At 46.0% G+C, this 18425-nt stretch overlaps 1 protein-coding gene across 3 annotated transcripts in view; it reads right to left on the bottom strand.

Annotated features, from left to right (window-relative positions):
* The window catches only part of ATP10B (ATPase phospholipid transporting 10B (putative)), a 258806-nt gene that overhangs the window by 33335 nt on the left and 207046 nt on the right, over nt 1-18425 (bottom strand). For all 3 annotated transcript variants that reach the window (XM_019740727.3, XM_019740736.3, XM_019740746.3), the window contains 7 exons: nt 17943-18070; nt 16127-16379; nt 14847-15085; nt 7017-7208; nt 4985-5585; nt 2479-2588; nt 460-586 (listed from right to left, as the gene is read on the bottom strand). In XM_019740727.3, the coding sequence (XP_019596286.3) occupies nt 460-586; nt 2479-2588; nt 4985-5585; nt 7017-7208; nt 14847-15085; nt 16127-16379; nt 17943-18070 (1650 nt within the window). The remainder of the gene's footprint in view (nt 1-459; nt 587-2478; nt 2589-4984; nt 5586-7016; nt 7209-14846; nt 15086-16126; nt 16380-17942; nt 18071-18425) is intronic.

The raw sequence follows: 18425 nt of genomic DNA on the forward strand, positions 1-18425 counted from the left end.
CAGGTGAGGCTGGCACTTTCTACGTTGTGCCTCCATCCTACCCGGTACACCTTCCAGCCCAGCCCTCATCACACTGTTGAAATTACTTGTTTAATCATCCAGTTTCCTCACTAGACTCTAATTCTGGGAGTGCAGGGCCTGGGGCTCTTGTTCCCTGTTGTAGCTCCAGTGCCCACCATGCTACTTGGCACGCAATAAACATTTGGTCGAGTGAAGGAGATGCAACCAAAGTCCTAGGCTGCATCCAGCAGGGTGCTGGATGCTCCTGCCTTAGGAAGCTGTGTGTGGAGTCTGGGTTGGGTATTGGCACAAACCTTTTGAGCCAAATATCTGGAAGGCCACCCAGGGAAGGTTCCTAATTGAGACACATTTGTAGCAGTGTCAGAATCAGGGCCAAGAACTCCCTTTCTAGGTTGCAGCATTCCTAGTTTTCATTTAATGAGACTTATTTTTAGCTACCGAGTAAGGTGAGTTGATTCTCCAGACGCTGTGCGGTCTCCATCAGAAGCTCATCTCGGTTGTCGAGGGACGCCTCGGCCTCACGCCGGAAACTGGCCCATCGCTGGAAGTCCTCTTCGCTTACAACCTACAGGACAGGAACAGGCTCATTCACAGCTCTGGGTGAATCCCTCCTCCTTCCCACGTGCCGGGCCTCCTATGGGCCTGTTTGAACTTCACTACACTATTAGATGGGGCTTTCTCCTCAATGATCGTTTTTTCTTGAATCCATGAAGGATTGATCCTCATATTATATTATCACCAAACATCCGTTGAGCCCCTGTCCCACTAGAGATACAGCAGTGATCAACAGACAAGATCCCTGCAGGCCTGGGCTTGGATGCTACTGGAGGGTGAGAGACATTATCCAAGTAACAATGTAAAAGAACAGTCATTTCAAGGAGTTCTATACAAAGAATAAAGAGGGTGATGTGATGAAGTGTGACTGGGGAGGGTGACAGCTGTTGGGGAGAGGGGCTGTTTCATTTGGACCTTCCGAGCTCTTAGACAAGGTGACGTGCAAGTTGAGATCCAATGATGAGAAGGGTTCAGTTATGGGGTGGGGCAAGTGCAAAGGCTGTGAAACAGCACTGAACTTGGCTTTCTGCCTCGAACACACCAGTTAGCTGAAGGATGGGGAGCCAGGTAGAGAGGAACCAGCCATGAGGCTGGAAAGGTAAGCAGCAGCCTGCTCTTGCACAGCCTGGTAGACTGCTCTACCAGCTATCGGAGGTAGTGCCCCAAAGCTTGAAGAATCCAACTAGAGGTCATGTCTCCCTCCCTGGGAGTCCCACAGCACCTTTAGACCCCGCCATTGGCATTACATGCACATTGCCTCTTGTAGCAATGAATGGTTCTTTTGTCCAAGCATCAAATATTCCTTGGTTTTTCCTCTGTGCACGGCAGTATAGGGAAAACCAAGGGGACATAGGTAGGTCTTTCACTCTTGTGGAATTCACAGTCTTCTGAGAGGCAGAGAAATAGGCACAATAGTTTTGATGGAAAATAGAAGGTGGTAGGGTATAATTATAATGTACAGAGTAGTAAGCACTGTTAGCGTGCGCTGTACATGTGTTACTTTAGTTAACTTCCAGGACAACTGCATGACATACGGGCATTAGCACCGTTTTACAGGTAAGAAAATCCGAAACTAAGAAGGGTGAAGAAACTTGTCCAAGGTCACACAACAGATAAGTGGTGAGCATGGGACTTGTACCTAGGTGGGGCTGGCTTTAAAGTGCGTGCTTTTAACTCTATGCTGCACTAAGCACCATCAAAGAGATGAAGAGCTACGGGGATTTATGGAGGAGAAATAAATCTAGCCATTATAGCTCCCCTACCTGAGTTTAGGTGCTTCATTAGATGGCCCTGCTCTGGGATTCATTGCTCTCTTTGCCTGCCTCCCTTGCAAGGACTTCAAGGTCAAAGACCTGGAGGACATGGGTAATCTGCATGACTGTAGCTGGGCCGAGGGCAAGGCTATAGGGAATGGCAGGGGCTGTGACCAACCACAGAAACGGCAGAACACAATCCTCATCAAAGGGATCAGACGCTACATGGCTGTAACTATTTGCTGCCATTCACGAATGGAGACCCAGTTTGCCAGATCCTCTAAATTTTCCAGAGAAACCAGAAATCAAGATTTTTATGTGGTCACATAAAGTCGCCCACATTTAAAATCTATGCAAATAATGCAAAATTTAAAAGGATACTCTGAAGGCAAAATCTTAACATTAAAAGTTGTGAGTTATGGTTACCAATGATATACACAATGAAAAGCAGGAAACCACAAAACCACACGGATATGGAACCTTGCCATTCAGATTTCTGCCCCAGCAAAACTGTCCAAGTCATGGGCCCTCTGCGGTGAGTCAAAATAGCCAATTTTGAAAACATTAAAGCAACTAACATTAAAGGTCTTAGAAAAGGGAGAATCAGAGTTGAAGCCATTCCGCTCCTCACTGAGGAATTTGTTCTTACCTTCTTGGCAATGCACAGTGTTCGAAGCCCATCTCTCGCGTACAAGTCTAGATGCTTCTGGGTCCGGGCTCGGATTTTCCTCACCTTCTTTTCTACATCAATCTCCGTCACTGAAATAGTCGTTGCCCACCATGAGGTCATGCACAAAGGCTTAGGGGACCCTTGTTCCTAACACTGAAATCTTTAGAGAAGGAATCCCCTTCCAGCCCTTCCCCGGAAACATGGAGGAGCTCTCCTGGCTGTCAGGGTGCCCAGGAAGGTGATAACTCCAGGAGGCCTTCACTTGTCTGCTCTCCATAGCTGATAATCAAAAGCCTGGCTGAGAATAGTACTGTTTCAGGAGGGTAGGTGGTCTGAGGTATTGTTCCCAAGTATCTGTTTGCATCAGAATTACTTGGGAACTTCAACAAATAATAGAGTTTCCCAGGCCCAGTTGAAGCCCTGTGGAACGAGGGACCAGGAATCTGACTCTTTATTATTACCTAAGGTGCTTCCTTTGGATCCAGTTTAGCCCTGGGTGACCAACGGTTTGCTAAGTGTTAGGCATGCTATCCATCATCTTCTCTGTCATCTACTTCAGTCCTTCGAGCAAATTAGGTCCCAAGACGGCTATGGACCTGAATGTCATTGCTAAGTTGTTCACCCAATAGGGTTTGCTGAGTCAGGCTTTCTTTCTACACAACAAATGGTCTTAGAAGAAAAAAAAATTTTCTGTACTTTCTATAAATCTAGTGTTTAGGATGAAAAATTATTTCATTGTGTGGCTCAAAGTCCCCTTTATGAAGTCCTATGTGATACATTTCTGTGAGAAGAAATTTATCTGTTATTCTGGAAATTTCAGTACTTTTATCTACCAGATAAAAAGAATTTTTCATGCTGGGTTGGTGGGTATGTGGCATGACTGATGCCATCACCACTTTCTTTAAGATGTCACAGACGTCACTAATCAGCTGCAACACTTTACAGAGCAGAGCTTGGAAAGAGCCTCAGAACCCTTTGCCCGTGCTAAATTGAGATCTTCAGAGACCCTCAATAATACACAGATTCTGTGCCCCTCATCCATCCCTCCATATAATGCAAAATTAAAAATACAATTCTCAGCCGTTAGATAAGAAAGCCCAAGAAGCTCGGGTTTTCCCCATGATACTATTCTAAGGCTGTTTTTATGCACTCGAAAAATCTTCTCAAAGATTATTTTCTCACTTTTTCAGGAGCTACTGTTCCTGGTGCCTTAAGCAGTCTGTAGGCATTGTCTTATTGTGTACTATTTGCAATGTCTTATTTTCGAAGACATCGTTTCCTGAGATTAAACCCTCTTCCCTATGTACCTTTGAGTTGCTGATCTTTTTGCTAAGACTCCCAGAAACCTCAGGGTCAAATAGAAGGTTCAAACATGGTAACTATATTAAACCCAGGGTTATTTTTCCCCTCCTCTTTTTTTTTTCCAAAGCTTTACTTTAATAGGAACATTTTTCACATGTCTTTCATTGGAAGCATTTCTTATTCATTTTGCAATCAGGTGAGAAACAAATTAAAAAAAAAAATGTCCAAGGCGGCTTGGATGGCGGTTGCCCAGGGATCGAGTGCCATAGCTCCCTTGACTCAGAAACACTGAAAGCACTTGTCTGCCAGAATCTGGGGATGAAGAGACCCAATTATCTCCCTTCCCATTCTCAACACGCATCAATCCCCATACACTCTTGGCTCTGACCCATAGCTGGTAATGCAAGAGGCACAGGGCTGCCTGTGCAATTCTAAAGCTTGGCTGGAATCTGCCGTCCTGGGAGAATCATAGCCCCATAACTGTCTTCTCCTTGTTAGTGTGCAGGAAACGGCTGCACGCTGATTCAGGCCGCTCCAAAATTGGACACTGATATGCAGGGACTTTGGAACATTTTTTTGGCTTAGTGCAACTTTATGAAAATCCATTTGGGGGAACCTGGGGAAAAGGATGATAAGAGGGACACCTGAGGCTTCCGAGAGTGAACTGAGCCTGGCGTGGAGTTCTGGCGGCACGGAAAGAGCTCTGATTGGGGTTTCAGGACACCTGGGCCTAGGACTCACCTCTAGTTAGCTGTGCCACCTCTCAGGTCACCTACCTCTCCGGCTGCAGTTTGGCCTCTCTTCAAAACTAAGTTAGGGCAAGACTGTGTTGTAGGGTATTTCACTGGATGCCCTGGCAAAAAATAATCGTGGATGGATAATCCATGTTTAAATAGGTTTGGAAAACTAGAAACTGGGATAAAAAAGTTAAAGAGGCTTTCTATTACAAGAGTCATAGAAAGTCTTTAATAAGCTAAGAAGCACTGGAATTCTCCAGGTCGAGGAGGTGTAGAATGCAGCAGTGGTAAGGGACCTGTTTGTGGGAGGGCATCTGTGGGCTGGTGTTCCAGCTGGGACCCGCTGCACTGAGTGACTCTATAACGTGAGCTCATCGTTACCATTCTATGCTGCGTCTTAAACCACGGAGCCCTCTTTTCCTGGAGCCCTGGTAAGGGGTACTCACCACAGGTTGGGTCTTCCAGAAGGTCCATGATAACCGAGTCGGCGCCCTTGGTGTAGATGACGATCTCACCGGTCAGCGGGTGCCTCACAACCACGGACATTCTCTTCCTGACAGAATCGAAGGCCAGAGTGCAGAGGACATCAAAGGTGAGGCAGGTGCCCTGGGGCAAGCGCACGGTCACCTGCTCGGGTGTCCGGGACACCAGTGTGAAGCTGTAGGCACGGGCAGCATGGACCAGGGCAGCCTCGTCAGGGCTCTCGGCCTCGTAACAGAGCTCGGGGCTGGCCAAGCCTAGGGCCGGGGCCCCCAGCACCTCCTCCAAGGAAGCGTCAGACCCAGATGCCAGGGTGTCGCCCTGGTCCCACGTGCTGCTCTTGTAGCCGCCATCAGTGGAGTAGCCTCCACTGCCCACAGACACATCGTCTCTTTCTTCTGAGTCTGTGGTGGGCATGTTGGCCCCCAAACTCTCCCCCAGGTCAGTGTCAGAGGGCACAGTGGACGAGAATGACTGGCTGAGGCTTGAAAGCTTCAGCTTCTGGAAGAGCTGCTGAATCTTCTCCAGGGATGTCCCCAGAACCTTGGTTGAGGGTGGCATGGTGACCTGGAGATCAAAGGAGGGAAGGAGAACATTATTCTCAATGTTAGGAAAAAAATTACCAAGCTCTCCATGGATAGAATTTAAAGGTCCTTTTGCAATGAATGGATTATTTGGGTCTTCTGTGACTGTGGGCAAGTCTTCTCCCCTAGGTGAGCCTCAGTTTACCCACATATAAAATGAGGGAGTTAGGCCGGCTGTTTCCTCCATCCCTGACATTCCAATGACCATTCCACTCTAATCAGGGAAAAGGAAAGAAGGGAGACATAAGCCAGCCCCATAAGAAGAGTTCACATTCCCCATACCCTTACCAAAGCCTTTATCTTTCCGTGCAGCATCTTGTGTCATCTCCCAGCAACTTCATGGGATACTATCATCCCAATTTATGGATGAGGAAATTGAGGCACAGAGAAGTTAAGTAAATTGGCCATGATCAGCCAGTGTGTAGGTGGTAACACTGGCACTCAAATCTGGTTCTGACCCCAGAGGTTGGCATCTTCATGATGGACCAGCTAAACCCTCCTCATTAAATTGAAAATGGAGAGGTGGATGCTGTCCTTCCTACAGTGGTGCTTCTTCCCCTCTTGCAAATGGAGTTAATTTCTCAGGTAACGCTTCCTGCCTCTCAAAGCAACTTGAAGACTTCTGATAACCTGGCGGCTTTTCAGTGACTTTTCAGGGTGGTTTGGAGTCGGGGCGTAGTCAGGGGAGCCTCTGGGTTGGTGCCCGGGTGAACCTTCTTTTTCTTGCTTTCACAGCCACAAGGTGTAACACCCAATTACTCTCATCAGTCACAAGGGAGCTTGGGGGAGAATTTGTGAATACTTAAAGACAAAGCTATCTTCGGTACCGAAAAATCATTCAAAGTATACCCTTCTATAAACAGCCATCCAGCTGCATTATCTCCCAACGGACAAAACACCACACGTGGTGTTAATGATTTCTTTTAAGCACGATACAAAAGCAGAGACCAGTATAATATGGTATTATGGAGTCACACAGATGGTTCTGCCATGTATTAACTATATATCTTTTAAGTTATTCAAGCTCTCTGAGTCACTGTGTCTTCACTTATTAAATCTGAAGCCGTGCCTCAGGGTGGCTCGGTTGTGAGGATGAAATGATAATGCAGCTGGAGTATTTGGCACGGAGCCTGGCATGTAGCAAGTGCTCAGTAAATATTAACTCTGAATATCTACCCTGTAGGCAGATAGACACCAAATTTGAAAGCTACACAGAGAGCTCATGTATAACTTTTTTAATTTTATTTAAAAATGAACCTGAGGGCCAGAAAGGGTAAAAGATCTGTTCAAGGTCTCAGAGTGATGAAATGGTGACACAGGGAGTGGTTAGGGCCCAAGGGTCTTGTCTCCCTGTTTGGGGCTTCACCCCTTGCCCCTACCCCACCCTCCCACCTTCACCATCATCAGTCCTTACCCTCTGCCTGGGCTCGGTGGTTGTGGAGACCATGACAGAGTTGCAGATGGTTAGGGCAAGGAAGAAGTCAGCGATGGAGGCAGTGGTAGAGCGGGAAGTCTTGGCAGGTCTGGAGTCTGGCAAGGCCTCCAGCCACAGGGTAGCATCTCGCACCTTGGTCAGTAGGTTTTTATCTGGAGTCACATCTTTTTCCTGAGAGAGAAAGGCCTGGGTGAGAGTCTTTCCTGAAGGGAGGGGAGGAAGGCCCCCTCCAGGTTCTGTGCACGCCTGGGGAAAGGATGACACAGTCGTCCCTGCGGTCTTGCATCCCGCATGTCTCCCTCTCCTGCAAGCTGGGTCATTACAGATTCTTATCGGACTCCTCTGTTTCACTCACCCCACATGTCCATCCATTATAGGCTCTCGCAGTTCTCCCCTCCCAGCAGTGTCTCCTCCATTTGTCCCCTGTTCCTGATGCTTTCCGCCTGGCTCAGATCCTCTAGCCCTCAATCCTGGATTTCTGCATCACCTCGAAACTGATGTTGCTGCCTCTCACCTCTTTTCCTTCTAACCCTTCATATGTCTCACCCGTGCATCTTCCTAACACACCGTTTTCCCCAGGGGTATTCTTGAGCTCGAAGACACTTCGGGAGATCCTCATGTTAGCACAATCAATGCACCCTGTCATCTGAATGCCTTCACAGTCTGCCTTTCCACCCTCACTCCCATCGCTTCATGCAGACCCTCAGCTTAGCCGGGTGGTCTGTTTGCTGCCTCCTGGATGAATACTCCCCTTCTCCACCTCTGATCTCACCTGGTTTGAAAAGTCCTCTCCTGTCTACCAAAATCCTACCTTGACTTGAATAACCACGAGAAGTCCCTCATGTCAATGAGACTCTGTCTTCTGAGCCATAATAGCAGGGTCCTGAACTCAGTGTCACGGGAGTACATTTCCATAGTACAGATGAGCACACTTTGGGGTGGTGGGGGCTGGGAGACGGCAAGTCCTGCCCCGTCTAAAAGATGGCAACTGCTATGCTAGTGAAATGCTCCAGTGATGGTCAAGTTTGCCAAATCTCTTGATTTTTCAAGATAAAGCAGAGATGATGTGAGAACTCCTTATTATTATTATTATTATTTTTTAATTTGTGGGCTGAAGCTGACTGACTGACATTTTTGACATCTTTGTAGAAATTGCCACTTGTCCTATCCTTTGGAACTCACCACATATTGACCTATGTTTTAAATTCAAATCTCTTATCTTCTCTCTACAGATGAGGTTACAGCCTCAAAGACAGAGACGGCCATTTCCCACAAAGTTTTGTCTTCTAGATCTCCAACTACTGCTTTGTTTAAAGCAGAAGTTCAACAAGCACCGGCTCTCAATAGTTAGCTATGAGAAAAGCCATTCTGCAAAGAAGTTTCTACATAAGACCATTTCTACCAGTGGTCAGAGTTCACAGTTTAATATTTAGAAAAAAGAGAGTCAATGGCTGAAAAAGATGAACTGAGAGCATCTTGACTGAGTCAAACAGAGTGAAGACCGAGGGCCAAGGAGCTAGCAGGCTTTACAGATAAAAATCGAAATTGAGATTTTAAAAAAATCCTGTGAAGGAAAAAGTCCCAGACTGTATCTCCTCTGACTACAAAAAGCAATGACTCTAGAAGTCAGAGTCTGTCCTCCCTGGGGCTGCTAATGCTCTTACACACCCTCTTTGAGGAAGGTGATCTCTGAGCTCACACGACACCCATAAGGATCCTAGTATTATGGTGAGATTATGTTGACCCACAACTCAGAGCACATACATCACTTAATCATCGCAGCACCACTGAAATAATTACTATCATTCTCCCATTTTAATTGAGCCGAATGAGGCTCCCTGATGTTAAGTAACTTGTCCAAGGTCACAAATTCAACAAAAGACCTGGGACTTGAAACCAGTTCCGCATGAAGCCAAAACCTGAACCCTTAAACACCATGCCAGCACTCCCCAAACTTAATGTACACACACATCAATTGTGAAAACACAGATGCTGATTCAGCGAGTCTGGAGTGGACTTTCCACAAGCTCCCAAGTGGTGCGGGTCCAAGGACCACAGTGTGAGTAGTAGATACTGAGATACACAGAACTGGCAAAGGTGGGAGGAAGCAAACCCTTCTATTTGTTGTTGGTGAGTCTCTAAACTGGGACAACCTCTCGGGAAGTATCAATCAAAATAAAAAATGCACACACTCACAATTTAGCAATTATGCTTTAAAAATAAATACTCTAGAAACACACATATATAAACAGATGATAGTTCAACCATCCAAGAAATTCTAACAGCCACTAGAATAAGGATCCAGCAGTGCTCTACTGAATGTCTGTCTGTCTGTCTGCCTACATATATGAAATATTCCCCAAGATTCATTAGGTTAAAAAAAAAAGCAAGTCTAAACCAGTGTGCACGGTATGCTTCTGTTTGCAGTAAAGGACATGCTCACATGTATACCAGACTTGTTTGCTTCTATGTCGGTAAAACAGCTCTGGGAAGGACACAGGGAACTTCAAACAGTGGTTGTCTCCGGGGTGGTGGGGAACAGAGGAGGGAGGGAGACCTACTTCCTACCATTTGCCCTTTGGTTCCCTTGGATTACTTAACCATGTGGCTGTACTATTATCGTGGACACAACTTTCCTGGTTGCTGACGAGCGGGAGGCTGGAATATTGTTTCAGGCAGTGATGTTTGCCCTGGCTGATGTTGTAGCCTTGATGATGCTGAGTTTGGTTCAAGAATAGGGAGAGCCCAATATTTGTACATTTTTGCTTAAACAGAAACACATGGATGGTTAAGGTAAGCTTTTCCCAAATGGGATGTAAGCCCCAAGGGGGTAAAAAAACCCAAAACAAACAGACTCTGGCCTAGCAAGAAGGGAGTTTTCCAGATCTTACAAGACCCCACTCTTTGTGAATAAGGTTGCTGCAGCCATGTGTCCCCCTAGGGAAGCACAGCAGAGAGAGGCTTCGTCTGTTCCTGTGTACGTGTCCCATCACTTCCCAAACAATTTCGGTGCGCTCGGCTAATTAAACCAGGACTCTTATCTAACCTTCCAGTGGGAGTGTGTGTTTGAGGGTGTACGTGGGCTGTCCCCCCCAACCTGGAACAGACCGGAAGTGCTGCACAAATCTCTTCCAAAGAAAGAATGGAAGACCAAGATTAAGGAAAGGAAGCAGAAGGCCAAACACACCTCCTTTACTTTTGTCTATTGCATTCTTTCCGGAGGGATGGGAGGGGCCATGCCCACAGAAGGAAGTGATGGTGAGGTTTGGAGGACAGCCTAACTGGCTCCAAAGCAAATTTTATGATTAGGAAAATATTCTTTGGTCTGATGGTTCTGGAAAACATTTTGCAAGTAGCACTTCTAAACAAAGACTCTTTGCTCTAATCTTGGCTGCTTACAGACCAGGAACAAAAAAAAGGCAGTTCATTTTCCATCTGCCAGTATGATTAAACCCTGGCTCAGCAATCCACACTTTCATAAGTATATCACTCCACCTCAAAGCCACAGATTTTTATAGCAGCCAATTAGGTGACAAATGACCAATGCTTCCTTGTTCTTTGTAGTAAAATAAAAAAAACCCAGCTTTTGTTGTTATTGTTGGCACTCATTTTAGTTTTGGTTTAGAGTGAGGGGCCCAGGAACCCAAGAACAGGCTTCTTTAGACTGTGGTAGGGTGTGAGCTACCACGCCCTGACTCATGGGGTTTCAGAAGCAAGTTCTGACTGAGTTTCCAAAGGGAAGCTAAAGAGCTGGTGATGCCAAGAGGTGATCAGACTGGGCTGAATGCCAGGTGGGCAGGTGGAAGGGGAGGAAAGCTCTGCTGGCGTGGGGTGGGGCAGGAGATCCACCGGGGTTGCTCCAGACAGTGTCAAGGATCTGCCACTGCAGCCACAGACATTTTACAGGTTAGTGTCAGATCCCTTTAAGGCAGCATAAATCACTCCTTTCGGCCAATACCCTCTAGGCTGTAGGAGGTGCCTATTTGAGCCAAATGTAGATGATTTCCTAGTGGGGCCATAGTATTGCTTCGAGAGGTTCTCAATCCAGGATGCTCACTAGAATCATCAGAAATAAAAATATTCAGGCCTTACCCTCAACCAAATATACCAGAATCTCAGGGGAGTGGGCTCAACGCTATATTTACAAAAATTCCCGTGTTGCTTCCAAGTCTCTAGATATGGGACCATTTGTCCAAAGCAGCAGGCTTTCCTTCAGAAAGAACATTTACAACTTCTATTAGTTATCCATCTGTCTAGAACACATGATTTTGAGAATTAAACCCTCAAAACAAACTCACGAGGCAGAACAATAATGCTTTTTAAAATGGGAACATTGAAACCTCCAGCTCAGTCAGTTGACCAAAGTCCCAGAGCTAATACATGGTGGAGCTGAGACGTAAGCCTGGTGCGTCTGACCCCACGTGTGCCTAATGTATAGCTGGAAGGGACTTTGCAGGTCAGCACAAACATGATGTTATTGGATTTTTAGAACAGTTGGTGAGAGTTGTAAGCAAAGTATTTTCAGCAGCTCAAATAAAGACAGAGGTTTCACAGGTTGTTTAAAGCTACCCAGAGCTGGAACCAGAACCTACGTTTCCTGACCCTTAGCCCAGTTCCCTCCCTAACAACTACCTGGGGTGCCACTGTCTCTCTAACCCCAGATTATCAAGCAACCAGACAGTAGAATGACATATATGGCAATTCATAAAGAGAACACGTCACCATCCTCACCTGTGCAGGCAACAAGGATATGGTCTTAACCTACATGTCCATTTCCTTATTGTTTCCTGAATGAAACTTAGAATTGCCTTTGAAAGTGCCGGCCAGGGCAGTATGACGACATCCAGGACCTGGCGATGGCTCAGAGGTTATGTTAATGTGTCCCTTTCACTGACTTAGCGAAGGGTCCCGAAGAAAACTTATACTGGCTGGCTCAGGATTAGTTTTTCTGGGCGACTGAGATTTGTCAGGTTGAACATGGGGGTAGTGAATCTGTGCATCCCAACTGAGATCCACCAAGGAAGGTTCCTTTTCTCTCCCTGTGTCCTGGGGGAGACATTCTTAGACACACGGGATACCCATGGTTAGGGCCAAAAGATGCACACAGTGCAAACCTAGAATGTGTGCCTAATGAGAAATTACTGAATTTGTTGTTCAAGTATTTATGTTCAAGTATTTGGGGGAAGAGCATTCCATTCAGAGGGGACAGAATTAAAGACGAGAATGACTTGACAAAATGCATGTCCTGTTATCTCAGATGGGAAAATCAAAGAGAAAAGAAGAAACCAAAAATCTTCCTGACAGCATCTATGGATCATTCCTATTGGACGTTTATGAGCATGACTTCTTAACACATTGTTGTTGGTTGCCAAATGTTGCATTTCTGTGCATAATAACAGAAGCAAGTTAATGCAACTTTGTGCTCACGCGAAGGTTTAGAGAAGTAGCAACCCAAAAAACACAGACTCACAGCATTTCTTCCTTGTTACAGTCAGAAAACATAGTCCTGGGTTATGAATACAAAAGATAGCAATATGGACAATGCTTTTGATATCATGCCAGACTTTTTTTTAAAAAAACACACAAAACAAATGGTAGCTAGCACCTACCATTTGTATGTACTATAACTACAAAAATGTTAAATATATATAGTTATGTGTGTTAGTAATGGGGGAAATAAAAGACTGGAAGGGAATTCACCTAAAGGTCCATTTTTGATATCCTAATAATGGGATAATACCATGTTTCCCTGAAAATAAGACATAGCCGGACAATCAGCTCTAATGCGTCTTTTGGAGCAAAAATTAATATAAGACCCAGTATTATATTATATTATATTATATTATATTATATTATATTATATTATATTATATTATATTATATTATACCCAGTCTTACATTATAGTAAAATAAGACTGGATCTTATATTAATTTTTGCTCCAAAAGACGCATTAGAGCTGATTGTCCAACTAGGTCTTATTTTCGGGGAAACACGGTAAAACTTTAGGTCCCTCTTTTAGTTTGTGTTGTCTTATTCAAGATAGCTGTAGACTTTTCTGTAAGTGCAGAAGGTTCCAGATAATGTGTTTCCTAGAGAAAGAGCATGATGCGGTGGAAAGTGAAACGGGGCAGGAGTCCGAAGGCCCTGGTTCTGGCCTTGACTTCTGGGAAATGCTGTGGAATCTTGGGGAAGGAACTCAATCTGCTACCAGGGCATTTTGGGTCGGCTGTCCCAGTGGACCAAATGTGAAGGGACCACATGCAGAAAGCCCCAGACCAAAGTTGCAAAGTCAAATGGCCATAGAGGCCAGGCAGTTAATCTAAGGGCGTGAAGCATGCTAGGTGATTTTGATACATGTCTTTGCTTCATAACAATTTAAGACTCTTTTTGATGATCACAAAAAAGATATTCTTTCATTTCTCTTGAAATGCAAAAGCCTGTAGGCTTATCTTTTGTTTTTCTACTTTATAGCAATATGGGCATGGCATATATTTCTCTTTCCTCTTAACTGTATGTTGGGAAAACACACAGCATGCCTAAGGGGCATGCTGCTGACCCTCTCAGCTCACTGATGGGGATAAACAGAGTCAGAGGGTGGGGGGCTATGCTGAACAGAAGACCACATGCCCAGTCTAAGAGGCATCCACTTCTTAATTCAAGCCAATTACTGCCAAAATGAAATGCTGGCTTAACATGGAGAATTTGCCCAATTCCATTTTAAAATAGAAGCCAGACATCTATAGGTTTATACAAAATCTCCCAAATTCTAAATACTGAACATTTGAAATGTGTGGGGAGCCATGGTTGCAGTTAACTTTAAAGCCTTAATGGCTCAGTTTATACTTAACCTATTTCCTCCCCCTGAAGCAATTGTCTCTGCCTGCATCTGGAGAGTGCTTGCATGCTGCTCAGGAATGTGGTGGGAGTGGCCAGTTCCCAGAACAGAAGGCTGATGCCTATCAGGACAATTGATAAGATAATTACATATGGAAGTTTCAGTAAATTTTGTGTCTCCTGTGTTAAAGTTAAAGATTCACTGTTAACTAGGTAATGAATTTTTGTACTTGTTAAACTGCACGTCCACAGAAGGTATAAATTCTGGGGACAGAATAAACTCAGCGTCTTCAGGATCACTGAAGTCCGCGATCGCCATCATCATATGTGTGAGTGTCTTTTTTTCATTCCCACTCCCCTTGTCCAGTTTTTTATTTGGTTTGTGGTGGCCCTGCCTGGAAACCTAGTGCAGGCCTGTACCCTAGCTTAAATCATTGCTCTTTGTATCTTCTCCTCAACTAGGTGCCTGTTCCCAGAGAGGGCTGTGTGGGGCTGGCCATCTAGTGAGCCACATGGCCAACCTTTGTCTCATGAAGCCTTGAGGATGCCACAGCCTGAGTCATACACAAAGTTGTACTAGGTTTTTTCAAAGGAGGTCCCTGCACCTCCCAGTTCTAGCAGCACTTGCAGCAGTACCCCTGACTCCATCTTTGTGCCCACCCTTCAGCCTTGGCTTGCCTGCTCCCCCAAACTGTTTCCTGGGGACCTCCAGACATAGGCCCTATATAATCTGAGGCTTGCACCTGCAGTGAAGCTTCTCTGCACAAGTCTCTCTGCACACCTGCCCATCTGCATGAACACAAATTGTATATACCCAACAAAATTTGTATGTGAATTACATTCAAGACCAAGGGCTGCCATTTTGAGAGCTCTTAAGCACTTATATGGTCTTTTCTCTCACATTCCAAAGCCCACTCCTATTTGTCCCCAGTAGAGACCGCTTGCAATTCAAAGAGGAAAAGTCAGGGACTTACTATGGAGCTGCTAAAGGCCACCGGAGACTGTGCATTTTCCCAGCGTCCCACGGACCTTTGTCGAGAGTGGCCCTGGATGGGTACCCGGGCACTCTGGCACCTCCTCAGAGGCTGGACCCCTCCTTGGCTTCTCACTGCTGCTGGGCTCTGGGCCCATCTGGCTGGGAAGGACAGACACTGGTACTGGGTCCACTCTTCACTGTCTGAGTCCAGTTCCTTTGGGGTCTCCAGTCGCTTGGCTGCAAGAAAGGAGTCCTGTGATTGCCCCTGTCATATCTTTGCCAACCATGCTTGGGGAGGTCCAGACTTTGGGAGTGCAGATAAGAACACAGAGGAAGAACCTTGTACAGCTCTGGAAACTAGGGAGAAGGAGAGGTGTCACTAAGTCACATAGGTTCAAATCCTGGCTCTCCTCCCCGCTAGCTACATTGAGCTTTGACGAAACCTGTGCCTCTATTTCCTCAATAGGAGTTGTAAAAAGTACCTAACTCAGATGGTTGTTAGAAGACTTAATGACACAGTGTGTTCAAGTGATTAGCACACTCTAAGTACTGATGCTTTTATTATTGAAAAGCATTTGGAGCTCCCATGTCAATGGTTACCACCACGGCAAGGGGACGTGGGTTACCTATAATACCACTTTCTTTGTCTTTCTGTATCCCTCCCACTCAAAAGAATGAATGCTGCTCTCTGGAGAGTTTCTTCTCTTAGTCAGAAAGTCTGTGTGTGGCGGAGGTGAGTAGAACTGAGGGGATCGGCTTTATAGGCCACGTTGTCATGCAAGGTGACAGTCCAGGCATTGTACTGCCATATCTCCTAAGCTGAAGCTTTATCTCAGTCAAAATCCAAGAGATGAGTTGGCATGGAAGGCATCTTGGATGGACCAAATCTGACAGTGCCGAGACCTATGCCTGCCCTTTCAGGTAAGTTGACCTGAGAAATTCTTAAACCTTGGCTCTATGACTGGTACATGCTTGGGACATGTCCCCAAGTTCATTCCTGATAGATAAAAATCCTGTGTGTAAATGGCACCAAAGATCAAGTGGAGGGTTACTGCGCAGGAGACCACTGATAGCCCTGTGAAGAAATGAAAGTTTACCAGTGATAAGAACAGCACTGATCTGTGACAAGGAAGCCCAGAGGTATATAGGAAGCTACTTTCCACAGAGCCACACCGCCTCGGTGGGGAGCCAGGATAACGTCTTTTACTGCTGTTGTCTTAGAAGAGTAGGGTGCTTCCTTTAGGGAGAGGGATGGGGGGCCCCTGGGAGCCCTCGTACCATTTTCTTGGTGAGAATACTCGCAGCCCACGATGGTGCAACGCCGGAACACCATCTTGTTCTCGGTCAGCGTCCCCGTCTTGTCCGAGAAGATGTACTGGATCTGGCCCAAGTCCTCCGTGATGTTGAGGGCTCGACACTGAATGGACAAATCGGTCTCTTCATCGTACAGGTCAAGGTCGTTGTGCAGGAAGAAGACTTGCCCGAGCTTCACCAGCTCAATGGACACGTACAGGGAAATGGGAATCAGCACCTACAAGGAGAGGGACTCCCGAGTCAGGAACAAGTGGGGACCCTGTCTCAGGACCCTCACTGGTGGGTAGAAAAGGCATTCAATGGAAAGCTGAGGTCAGCTCATACGGGGGACTTGCCCTGAGAAATTAAAGGTCAGTGACTTCATGCCTTTCTTGGAATTCTTAGGGGAATCTGAAAAAGGGACATGTCTTCTTCACCCAGGGTGTCTGGTATGAGGTAGGCACTCGCTGTTGTTTGTGTAATGGCTGAGTGTGAGAGGTGAGGAGCTCTGCTGCCTCTGCCCAGAGTCTCCTGACCCCCGGGGATCCCTAGGCCAGCGCGGGTGGCCGCCCACTTTTACAGGTATTTGGATCCCTTGTCGATCACTGTCCACTGACTCAGTGCCTAAGATCCTTTGAGCACTTGCTGTGTGTCACGTGTTGCTCCAGATCCTGAACCAGCAGTGAGCACAACAAAATCTCTGGCCTTGAAAACCTCACACTCAGTAAATGAGCAAATACATATACATGGGGTGGTGGTAAGTCTCATAAAGACACGGTCAAGAAGGTAGATGGTGATGGTCGGGAGGGACTCTTTTATAAAACACAAGCTTTGAGCAGATACTGAAGAAAGGAGGGTGGGTCGTGAGGTTGTATGTGGGAGGGGGAGCGTTCCCAGCAAAGGCTGTGGTGGGAGCGGGTCGGGAGGTTGGGGGGTAAGAGTAAGCAGGCCTTGAACGTGAGTGAGGAGATGGGTCAGGGAGGGAGTCAGGGTCAAGATCACTGAGGGCCTGGCTGCTGCGGGAAGGACTTTGGATTTCACGTTGAAGGATGGGAAACCATCTGAGGGTTCTGTGCAGAGCAGGGCTGTGATCTGATTCACAAGGAAGAAGGGTTACTCTGTGAAGTGAATAAATGAACTAGTGATTTAAAAAGGTTCACCAATCAGAGGATGTGGAAACACCTTCGTATAGTATAAGAATTTGAATGTAGATGAAGCTTCATCAAAACAAAACCAGAAAGTTCCTCGTCTTTTCATAGATTGTAATTTCTTATAGAGCCTGAAGACTTTTTTAAAATTTATGTCTTTATTCCTTACTGCCTCTCTCAGTGTAGGTGCTCTATGGTGGTTTTTTTTTTTTTCCCATCTCAATCTACCAAGTGCTAAAACGCTAACCTGTGGTTTCTTTCTCTCAATGCTTAGGGCTTGACAGTTAGTTCTCTGTGTGCTACTTTATCCTCTTTTGTTCTCAGGTCACTAGGGTTTTACCTGTTCTATATCTGGCAAAGCGCCAGGCACATGTGGGTCACTGCTGGAATCTTACTCTTCCATAGAAAAGCCTGATAAATATTTTCTTCTGCTATTATCTGGGGGCAGGATCCCCTCCACAGGCAGAATTGGTTCTGACATCACCCCACATGTGAATACTTTCACAGACCCACAAGAAGCAATGAACATTTCCCCATCTCAGTCCAATTAGTTCTTTGCTGGGGCCAGCAATGATTTTTCTTTATTTCACCAAGTTACTCAGGGGTTGGCCACAGGTCTTCTCAAGCCCCTAGGAGGGGGGGAGTCTTCCTACCTGGAGCAGGATGATCATTGTGAGGAACATGTAGAAGCCCCCGAGAGCAAGGGGAAGGAAGCCGCCCTTGGCATCCGGCACGTCGAAAGGAGGGTGTTCTCTGAAGCTCCTATTCCAGAGGCTGTGACCTGAGAGGAGGCAAAGCCAGGGTGAGACAGACTCTCTACTTAGTCCTAAAATCGATCAATTACATCAATCCGTGGCCTCTTCCCAGCAATGAGTGTGCTTTGATGGTGCCCATCTTTATTCTACATAACATAGCTCTGTGTGTGTGCTCATTTAGCTCCAAAGTGGACCTTTGTATAACCTGCATCTCAGTCTCTTGATAGGCATTAGATCTGTCCTACCAGAGCGACTAGCATGGGGATTCCTTACACTTTGAGGAAGTTCTGTTATATAGGGGTTGGAAAGAGAGAAAAGGACACAAATTCTTTTTAGTTGTGAGGTGGAAAATGCATGGCTGGGGAGTCGTGACAGAAATTT

The sequence above is a fragment of the Rhinolophus sinicus genome, chromosome 5 (genome assembly GCF_057876585.1).
Source record: "Rhinolophus sinicus isolate RSI-liver-muscle chromosome 5, RSI-T2T, whole genome shotgun sequence".
In the NCBI taxonomy this organism is placed as follows: domain Eukaryota; kingdom Metazoa; phylum Chordata; class Mammalia; order Chiroptera; family Rhinolophidae; genus Rhinolophus; species Rhinolophus sinicus.